This window comes from Hyalella azteca, unplaced genomic scaffold, assembly GCF_000764305.2.
Source record: "Hyalella azteca isolate HAZT.00-mixed unplaced genomic scaffold, Hazt_2.0.2 contig16633, whole genome shotgun sequence".
Lineage (NCBI taxonomy): Eukaryota > Metazoa > Arthropoda > Malacostraca > Amphipoda > Hyalellidae > Hyalella > Hyalella azteca.
Genome location: NW_025946448.1, coordinates 502 through 12,044, shown reverse-complemented (window position 1 = coordinate 12,044; position 11,543 = coordinate 502). Strand labels below are relative to the sequence as shown.

Below are 11,543 nucleotides of genomic sequence, written 5' to 3'. Positions count from 1 at the left end.
GGAAAAATAATTGAGTGTTCATATCGACACTTAGTTGAAGTTTTCCAGGCGCGCTCGCACCTAGAGTTTGGAAACTTGAAAAGGACTAAACGGTCACCGAAACTTGAAAAGGACTAAAATTTAGACGAAATTGTTCATTAGAGTGCAACAAGGATATTCCCATGCTTAAAGCGCAATTATTATGAAGAAATATTAGAGTACATGAAGCTTCCAAGTCTTTGTTATCGACCTTTCTGGGGCGACGTCATTGAAGCATTCAGGTTTACTCAATGTTAAGAAAAAATTCGAGAAGTATTGCTTTGATATAATACAAAAACAAACAGCGAGGGAGGCACATAAACTTAAAAACTTAGACACAACTCATCCAAGCGATAAAATTTTATGTCTTAGACGTGTGGAACTGAGTTCATACATGACATTTTTGACGCTCCGAATGTGGAAGTGTTCAAGGAAATATTATATAACGCTTTACAGAGGTACATGTTTCGACTAGAATTTCCTCCCACCTCACAGACTGGCGGATGTTCACCAAAAACTTAGCTTCAATCTCAATTCTGAAAAGATCTTGTAGAAAAGCCAGAGTTTAAATCTGCACGATGCATGCCAAAAAAAATAAAAAAAATCACCGACAGGCCATACTAGACCGGCCCTTCAATGCCACTAATGCTACTAATAACTATACCTATCATTTAATAAGCAATAAACTTTAATACTACTACTATGCTATACCATAATATATACTATGAAACCAAATATGTACTTACAGACATATTCAAGTATTATCGTGAGTTCTAATAACATATCCTAAAATGGTACAAATCATATAATTCAACTCAACTATATATCGATGCCAAAAAGCTAGTAATACTTTCAAGATAATTTATGCATAATTGTTTAACACGAGTCATTATTAGTTATCGTTGGGTCAATGTAGAATAAATAGGTTTTCATCTGCGCCTCATCCAAAATTCGGTTGAGGAAAATTGGCACACGAATTTGGTAGCCGAAGCAGGAAACACAAGTACGAAACTCCTAGCTTTTAAATTAAAAAAAAAAAGACAACGCTCAGCCAGCATTATACACATTGCTCAGTAACGTTTCAATAACGGAATGGTGGGGTTACTTATGGCATAAATGTGAAACTGTGGGGGGAGCGCAGCCAAAAAGTGCCATGTCTTTATTGTGTAAATTAATCCATCGAAATTTCTGCCCCTGACAAGTACTCTTTCTTGATACCCCTAAGAAAATAAATTCATAAAGTATTCTGTCATATTCCGTGTTTCAGTGAAAATGTCTTCTAACAGTTCGTGTGCTACGTCAGCCAGAAGCAAGAAATTGAAGGTTGTATCACTTATCACACTAACACTCATTAACACAACATGGGCTCTTAGCATGCGTTATTCTAGAACGCGTAAAGAGGATTTGTTTCTAGGATCTACGGGTATGTTTTAAACGCATATTACACGCATGTAAATATTTTTTACAAGCCATCATATGATAATGATACTATCTTGTGCACGAGATCAAGACATTTAGCGCTTTTAAATAAATGCAACATTTTTTCTTTGAGTGACCATGGATTGAAATTTAATGAGAAAAATTTCTGTTTTCAGCGGTACTGATGTCAGAAGCCTGCAAGCTCATTCTATCGGCAAATTTGGTAGTGTTTACAGAGGGCTCCGTCACGGTAAGAAATTGGTTAATTTTGTTATGATGAATGAGATAAAATTGGTTATCTTTAGAATGCTGAATGAGATACTGTAAACATACGTAAAAAATCATAATCTTATTAGCGAAACACAAAAACTTCATCAACGTTTAATTATGAAACCATTTACAATTCCATTTTCGTTGATATTTTTACTTTTTACTATTTCAGCAAAGCTTGAAATCAATGTTTGATTGTTTATGGAAGAACAAGTGTGACACGCTAAAAGTTTCGGTGCCAGCTCTAGCGTACCTCGTCCAGAACAACCTCCTCTACGTTGCCGCTACCAACCTCGATGCTGCGACTTACCAGGTTACTAGGCCTTTACTTATAAGAAAAGTTAAGAGATCGTAAGTTCATCAGCCAATCATTGACGGCCTTTGAAGCAAAATCCACCAATCATAGACAAGAAAATAGAGCGTAAGTACTTACGTTCACTTAGCGTGTTTTGAAAGTATGGCCCCTGAACTTAAATGAAATGCAAAGTTAAGTGCATATCCAGGATGCCTTCAGTTGAACAATGTATACAGCAAGAAAAATTCCCTATGCCAAATCTATCTGAATCTGAACAATACTGGTAGATAAGTTATTCCTCACTAATGTAATAAATTATACTTTACTGTAATGCTCTGTTTGGTAATATTATCGGGCACAAATTCATAAAGGGTTGCGGCAAATTTATATCCTTCATGTCGTCTCACAATCACTAACAGACCAAAGGGTTTCCCTGTTTGCTAAGAAATTCCCACATAAATTTCAATTATGTTCAAAGAAGTATGTAAAAGGTTTTGATTGAAATTTCATTCCAAAATGTAGCAGTTTAGACTAACGAATCAAGACCGATAATAATGCTTGACTCGGGATCCTTGTAGAAATGATACTAAATATCATGAGATCGAACTTCATCAAAGCAGCGGCTATCAAATACAAATTTTTAAAGAATTAGGCTTGCTACGGTATTAATTTATAGAGGTGGGGTCGAAACTCGCTGAATTCCCCAAGAAAGATTTTCAACTTACCATTAATCGAAATAAAATTTGAACCTCCCCAAACGGTTTAGTTTACAAATAGAATAATATTCAAATACATTTAAACGAGAATTAATGGTTATTCAGGTGTTTAAATCTCTTTTATTTAGCGTATTTTTGTTCCTTTACAGAAGTTAAAAGCGTTTTTACATAGCGCATTTTCTAATTTATGGAATGAATGCCCTATTGTGCTCATCATGTCCGTCCGTCCGTCCGTCCGTCTCTCCGTCTGTCCGTCTGTCTGTCCGTCCGTCCGTCCGTCCGTGACTTCACGTTTTCGTAGATTCTGAGAAAATGCGCTCTCTGTCGCTCACTGCAGTGAGTACTGAGTTATATTTTTTAACGAAATGATCCGAGGAAGCTCAGTGCTATGTGAACATAAACATGGTACAGATAATAAGATAATAAGTTTTTCTACTATTTAATTTTTTATATTAATAAAAGACCTACAACTTTTCGTTGAACCCACGTTCCGAGCTACTAAGTGCCAGAAATATAAAAGGGTTTCTGCTGCCATCGCATCCAGTGTTCGTTTTTCGCTGAAGATGATCACACAAAATGAATACTTTCTCTGTTAAATTGTTCATTTCTAATTTTCGTTTCTTTCGTTTTTATATGAATTCTAATTTATTTTCAAACGTAAATTCAAGTGAGTAAATAATAATAAAAAATTACATCGTCCCAACGACACGTCATACTCGATTCCAATTCGCAAAAAAAAAACAAGCAAAAATTTTTCACATTAACCCCAAGAGAAAATATTTATACGTAACTACCTCACGGATGCAAAGAGATATAAAAGTTTATGCACCAAGTTCGATTTATTGTACGGTAGCGGTACAGATAAGCTACATTCAAACTTATAAAGGGTGTCTGTCCGCATTTACTGCCATTATAAGGATGTAATTTCAAATACAATATGGTATGGGGCATAAACTATATTTCAATACTCTGTAGCTTAAATAGACACCACACAGGGGTATGTCAAGGATTTTTTCCTGTATACTCCCCATAAAAAAACTGATATGACTCTTTGTCCTGCATCCGTAGCGTATTCCAGCTGGGACAGGCAGCAGTTTACGATGAGAAACAGAAGTAGTCCGATTTTTACCTCAATCACTTAGTAAGTTTAAGGCGCACAACATTCAACTGCAATACCTGCCATACATTATGGAAAGTTATTTCATATATACTGTATATGCTTAGATTTTTCTCAGTCAATTTCCCTAATAAATATTTCACATTCGCTGGAAACTGTTGGAAAGAACCACAACGCATGTAAAATTATTCCAACGTGAGGAACTAGTCGATCTATGAGCGATTTTACGAGCTAAATTCGTGAGTACGGATAAAAAAAATATGAACGTCAAAGAGATATGTGTTGAAAGAGATAGATAGTATAGTATAGTATAGTATCTTCGGCATTGAAGAATAGGCCTGGATAGGCCTGTCGCCGATTCTTGTACTTTTCTTAGCTAGACTGGCCTTTGATCAAATCTTTTCAACGGACGGTAGATTTAAAATCGCTTCTAGATTTCAGATTGTTGAAATTACCGATGGCGCACAGACGTCATTGCATTTTATAACGAACATATACAGATAGAACGTATATTTCTGCTTTATAAGAGCCATCTAATGATGATTCTGCACTTGGGATCACATCAACTGATTAAAAAGAGGCTACTTCCCAAGTTTACACTCTTCTCATCTTCAGTTTGATTGGGACCCAGTGAAAATTTACAGACGCGGCAGCTTCTGATTTGGATTACCGGAAGCTGGGGCGACTCTAAATTTTGTTAGGAGAGAAGTGCGGCGACTTTGAACAAAGAAGAGCGTGAACCGAAAAGCATTTTAAGCGAGGTCAAAAGTTGGTCCGCTGGACTGCTTTTTTCTTAGATCTTTGCTAAAGCCACCTCAATTTAATTATCTTTAATATTTAACGCCATCAACTCCATCTAGTTTTATTAATTCTATATAATTAGTAGTCATATTCAGCATGAATCTTCCACCACTACGTTATTTATAAATCGAAACCTTAGTTTAATCTAAGAAGATCCAAGTCATGATTAAAGCTGCCTATCAGTTCACGCTGCCTTGGCTGTACCTGACATATGCCGGGTAATACCTCTGTTTATACCCTCTCTGTGTTATTACCTCTGCTTCTACCCTCTCTGTGTTATTACATCTGCTTCTACCCTCTCTGTGTTATTACCTCTGCTTCTACCCTCTCTGTGTTATTACCTCTGCTTCTACCCTCTCTGTGTTGTTACNACCCTCTATTTCTACCCTCTATTTCTACCCTCTATTTCTACCCTCTATTTCTACCCTCTATTTCTACCCTCTATTTCTACCCTCTATTTCTACCCTCTATTTCTACCCTCTATTTCTACCCTCTATTTCTACCCTCTATTTCTACCCTCTATTTCTACCCTCTATTTCTACCCTCTATTTCTACCCTCTATTTCTACCCTCTATTTCTACCCTCTATTTCTACCCTCTATTTCTACCCTCTATTTCTACCCTCTATTTCTACCCTCTATTTCTACCCTCTATTTCTACCCTCTATTTCTACCCTCTATTTCTACCCTCTATTTCTACCCTCTATTTCTACCCTCTATTTCTACCCTCTATTTCTACCCTCTATTTCTACCCTCTATTTCTACCCTCTATTTCTACCCTCTATTTCTACCCTCTATTTCTACCCTCTATTTCTACCCTCTATTTCTACCCTCTATTTCTACCCTCTATTTCTACCCTCTATTTCTACCCTCTATTTCTACCCTCTATTTCTACCCTCTATTTCTACCCTCTCTATGTTTTCGTGGTGACGACAACACGGTGGGCAGCGCCGTGCCCTTCTCAGAAACGTGACTTAAAGGCCACCGGTTTGTAATAAAATCTATTTAACCAGTTGGTGCCAGGGGTTCAATTGAGCTGCCGCTCGGAGTTTTTGCCTTGTGGTTAAATAAATTTATTTCTAATTAATTTTGAAACCTCCTCGCAAATTTGATGTCACATTCCAGCTAATGTATGTAGCAGGCACTGTGAAATTTTGTCGGGCCTGATCTAACCACAATGGCAGACATTTTCATTGCTCAAAAAAGAGATCAATATCATGCAGAGTTGCTATGAAACGAGAGTTTTAATTAAATCTTCGGGGTATTTATGAAGAACTCCGAGGAATTTGTCAACATCCAAAGCGTGATGAATTCCATCAATTTAATGCGAGTTTAAATGCTTGCTACTTTCTACGAAATATTAATTCCCATGCTAGTTCACTCCTTGAAAATGTCTCCTTGAACGAACACCGAACCAGATTTAGACAGACGAAAATTTTCAAAACCAGTAATATGAATTTCACCATGGAATAAAAAGTTATCGTCACAGCTGACGATTATTAAATGATTTCAACACATTACTTACTGTATTTATTAATTCTTATTAATATTCACTGTTCCTGTATTCAATGGAAAATACGAAACAAAATCAATGAGTTTAGGTTTGTGGACTTGTAGTTTGTATCATAGGTTTGTGGTCTTGTAGTTTGTATCATAGGTTAGTGGACTTGTAGTTTGTATCATAGGTTAGTGGACTTGTAGTTTGTATCATAGGTTAGTGGACTTGTAGTTTGTATCATAGGTTTGTGGACTTGTGGTTTGTATCATAGGTTTGTGGACTTGTAGTCTGTATCATAGGTTTATGGACTTGTGGTTTGTATCATAGGTTTATGGACTTGTAGTTTGTATTATAGGTTTGTGGACTAGTAGTTTGTAGCATAGGTTTGTGGACTTGTAGCTTTTATCATAGGTTAGTGGACTTGTAGTTTGTATCATATGTTTGTGGACTTGTGGTTTGTATCATAGGTTTGTGGACTTGGAGTTTGTATCATATGTTAGTGGACTCGTAGTTTGTATCATAGGTTAAAGGACTTGTAGTTTGTATCATAGGTTTGTGGACTCGTAGTTTGTAGCATAGGTTTGTGGACTTGTAGCTTTTATCATAGGTTTGTGGACTTGTAGTTTGCATTATAGGTTTGTGGAATTGGAGTTTGTATCATAGGTTTGTGGACTTGTAGTTTGTATCATAGGTTAGTGGACTTGTAGCTTTTATCATAGGTTTATGGACTTGTAGCTTTTATCATAGGTTTGTGGACTTGTAGTTTGTATCATAGGTTTGTGGACTTGTAGTTTGTATCATAGGTTTGTGGACTTGTAGTTTGTATCATAGGTTTGTGGACTTGGAGTTAGTATCATAGGTTTGTGGACTTGGAGTTTGTATCATATGTTAGTGGACTTGTAGTTTGTTTCATAGGTTAGTGGACTTGTAGTTTGTATGATAGGTTAGTGTACTCGTAGTTTGTCTCATATGTTAGTGGACTTGTAGTTTGTATCATATGTTAGTGGACTTTTTGTTTATGTAGAAGTACGACATAAATACATTAAAATATATTTTTCACACGTGCCTTCGAGACACTCTAATTTCTTGGAAGCTTCCTTTTTTTCAAGCGTTTCCTGTATTGGCTGGTGATGAAGTATAATTGTGAAAATCTTGAACTCCAAGTTTTAAATAACACTAATACAATGCTAAATTAATTAGAATATTTATAAGTAAAGTTTATTTATATGTCAGTGTATCATATATGCCTTCACTCTTTCTTTATTATTATCATTTTTAAGCAGTGAACACAACTCTTATTTTAAAGAACTCTAAAGCGTTGATAACACAATTGACTTTGAATTAGCAACTGCATTTGAACGAATTAATTAATCTATTGTGTTTCGAAGTTTCAAATGTCACACTTCCTTATTTACTTCCAATTTAATTTTAACTTACATAGCATGCTTGAAAATTTTCAATTCGACTTGCTGACTTTTATTACAGCTTTTGTGCCTCCACAAAGACCAGGTTTTGACCTTTAGATGCCTTTTTTACACTGAAGAAATGCGCTATATTAATGATGCAATAGTTTGTCTCCATTGATAAACATTTGATTTTATTTTTAGACAACCAATAAACAATTCGCTGATAGCTGGCAATTTTAAGGTTTTGTTATTTAGTTGAGTAAAGATTATGTTTTAGATCCGTAATTGCCTTGCCTGATTAATTGCCTCTCTGTCGATAAATTTGTATGATCAAATTTATAAATAATAATTTTAAATTAAAGTAGAGATTATAGTATCTCCTGTAGAGATCAAAGTCTTTTATTGCAATTTTGAAATTGGATACTTGAGCTAATTTAAGTGCTTTGATTCAATTAAGATTTAGTTTATAATTTCAGTAATCGCTGTGTAATTTTCCATGTCATTATAATAATCTTTTTCCTCCAAAAAGGTCGTTTATGCCAATACTAAGGATTTCACTCCATTGTAAATTTCATTTCAATACTTTCCAATTAAAGTATAAGTTGAGAAAATATATTTTCCTATTTCGCTTGGAGAAATACATTCTTAAATTTTAAGGTCGTTCGCCTTCTCTTTCAAAAGGAATATTTCACTCATATTCGGGAAAATTTCATCAGAATATAAGACCATTGCGTAAGACATTACAGCGCTCGTAGCCCTTTAACATCTCCCACGATTTCAAAAGGTGTTTGGATACCAGATTCAATTGAATTATCCCTAGGTCTTACCTACTAAGAACTTCTTACAAGCTTTCAACAACATTAATCTCGATCTCACCCTGTCCGATGGCACCGAACCCAAAGATCAAATCTGTATTAATCTCGATCTCACCCTGTCCGATGGCACCGAACCCAAAGATCAAATCTGTCCACCAATGTATATGGGGCGCCGACATGCGGTAACATTTACCGACCCCTTCTACAGCCATTTCTCAATCTCGGTCAGTTTATATTAATTTTCAGTTTATTATTATATTAATTTTTAGTTTAGTATTATATTAATTTTCAGTTTATTATTATATTAATTTTTTGTTATTATGGTATATTAAATATTTTTAGTTTCATTGATTCAATTTTGTAGTAGATTATGTTGATATGAGGTCAACTGTGAATACAATTAATAAATATCCATTTAGAATCGAGCGAACATCCATGTCAGAATTCTCATCTAAATGGAATAAGAATTAATCGTGGGCAAATGTTTCAACAGATCTTTCCAACAAAAGTTTATGAGCACATATTTAATAAATCTTTCACGTACATTATTCCTTTCTATTGCTACTACCAGCAGACGTCACTTAATTCTCTAGATTTTTTTCTCTAATAAATAAAATAAATGTACAATACATTGGCTGGAGTGTGACATAAAATTTGCGAGGAGGTTTCAAAATTAGCTGAAAATAAAATTAGCTATCAATAACGAAAAATAATTCATGCCATTTGAATTTTAAAATTGAATCAATGAATGAATAGTTCTAGTGAATGAAAATAATTTCACTGTTTGTTTTGAGTTGCGTGAGAGATATAATAATGAATGTCTTTGAGAGAGGCAGGATAAGTAGCTTTTGTGTGAGAGGTATGATAGTAATTTCTTTGTGGGAGCTAAATGTGATTTAGATGTAATTATTGAATCTTTTTAATCGCTATGACTATATATATTCCTCACGACTGTGGATTTACGAAGGAAAGCAAATTTTTAAAAATTTAAGGGATTTCAATATCATTGGATCCCAGAGCGAAAAAGTTCCCGGTCCAGCAGTCCAGCTTGGCTATAGTTTTATTATTATTGATGAAATTCCACTTTAGGAATTTCATCTGAATTTCATCTGGAAATTCCATTGAGATTCACTTGAAGATTTTTTTTTTTTTTTTTTGTGTTTTGTTGGATGATCATTTGAAATATTCAATGTTTTTGTTATTTGTTTGACTGTTGTGATGTTTGTTGTGCAAATTAACTACAGACTTTTTTTATTATGAAACTTAAGCCATCAATTCAAATAAACATTATAATAATAAAAACATATAATAACCATATTAGGTTTTAAGCATCGCATTTAAGTTAATTATAAGCAATCTTAATTTTTACAAACGTTATCGTTTTCTTCTTTCAGCGAATTATTTCTTTCTTTCTTTTTTGTAACGAAACTTCCGTCTTTAAAACGAACGAAAAGTCAGCCCTAGTGCCACGACCTACACATCTGAATCTCTACCTAGACCCCTGTAGCTCTACCAGTAGATCTACCTGCATCTCTATCAGCAGATCTACCTGCAGATCTACCAGCAGATCTACCTGCTTCTCTACCAGCAGATCTACCTACAGCTCGTTTGAAATGTTCAAGGTAAGAAAACTTGGTTTTTGCGACGGTTCCACTACAAAATTTCAACATCCAATACACGTTGTCAAACGAGTCATGGTAAATAACGTCTTTAAGTGCGCGGACAAATAAAATTTAATTTATTATTATACGCTGGATTTTTCGAATGTTTCACTAGATAATTTCTGATCACTTTTCACAGTTGATCCGTGCAGGACAACAAATACTAAAAATATCATGGAATTACCTCGTAATTACCCTCGCCATATAGAATTACCTTATTATTATCTCACTATTATATTCATAGAATTGCAACGACATCAGATCAGGGCAACATTAAAAATGTTGCCCTTTTTGTTGCAACTCGTATATTTTCTAGGAGAAACTTTACATTCTCTTCAGTTTACTTAGAAATTTACAATGGATAAAGTATTCCAAAATAATTACTCAAACGCTGCATTTCCTGTATGGGGAAATACACGTGCGCATTGCTCATCTGCTGATTTAAAATTTCATGTAATATTCCTCATAAGTTTAGGAAACCAATCATATGATATTCACTCTATTCATGAATATCAAGAATTTAGAAGCAAAGAAAACAGCGAGAAAGTTCAACATTTATTATGCGAGAGAACATTTCGGAGTACAGCCCCATCTTCAGTTCTAAAAACTAAAAAACAGTTCAATCAATTAGCAAAATAAAATTCACATTGAAGATATCAAAACATGAATTGTCAAATAAAAAAATATGAATGAGGTGAACATGAGCATTCAAGCCTATCTACACACAATTTACAGGAGATATGAACTGTAGGCGGCATTTAAGCTAGGCTTTTGTTTTATAATATACATGGATTCTAAAATTTGCAATTCAGAAAAACCGTTTGTATACAATATAACTCTTAAATCACTATAGGATACCGGGGCCTATACTTTCAAGAAAGTTAAGAGATCGTAAGTTCATCAGTCAATCATTGACGGTCTTTCAAGCAAAATCCACCAATCATAGACAAGAAAATAGAGCGTAAGTACTTACGTTCACTTAGCGAGTTTTGAAAGTATGGCTGGCCCCCGGGACGTTGTACTGCTCGGCATTAACGCGTGCTGCATGCCAGCAGTGAAATGTCTCGGTGTCCGAAAGTGATTTTAAAGTTTTATTCTATACAAACTGTTTTTCTGAATTGCAAATTTTAGAGTCCATGTATATTTTTAAACAAAAGCCTAGTTAAATGCCGCCCATAAATCCCTTTCATATATCCCCTCGAAATTGTATATTGATAGGTATTGTATGCCCATATTTACCACATTATTTAATTTTTCAATCTATTTTTATAATATCTTCACTGTGAATTTTAGTTTACTAATTGTTTGTATTTGTATTTTAGTTTTTTAACTGGCGATATAGCTGGACTCCGAAACGTTTTCTCGGAAAAGAAATGGGGAATTTTCTGGCTGTTTTCCTATCTTATAAGCTCTTGATAAACTTGAGATTTAAGCAATCAAGTGATCTAAATTCCTACATTTTTATGAACTATTAATGCTCCCTAATTGCCTGTTTCATGACGTGCTGTAGAAATGTACAAACATAATCC

The 11,543-nt window shown here is 34.6% G+C and overlaps 1 protein-coding gene across 1 annotated transcript; it reads left to right on the top strand.

Moving 5' to 3' along the window:
- Nucleotides 1-1,117: 1,117 nt before the first annotated feature.
- On the top strand, nucleotides 1,118-2,020 carry LOC108664330 (UDP-galactose translocator; the record flags this gene model as incomplete). The annotated part of the gene is made up of 3 exons (XM_018150906.2): nucleotides 1,118-1,441; nucleotides 1,614-1,687; nucleotides 1,880-2,020. Coding segments are annotated over exons 1-3 (366 nt in total), but the record flags the coding sequence as incomplete, so codon positions are not given.
- Nucleotides 2,021-11,543: the final 9,523 nt, after the last annotated feature.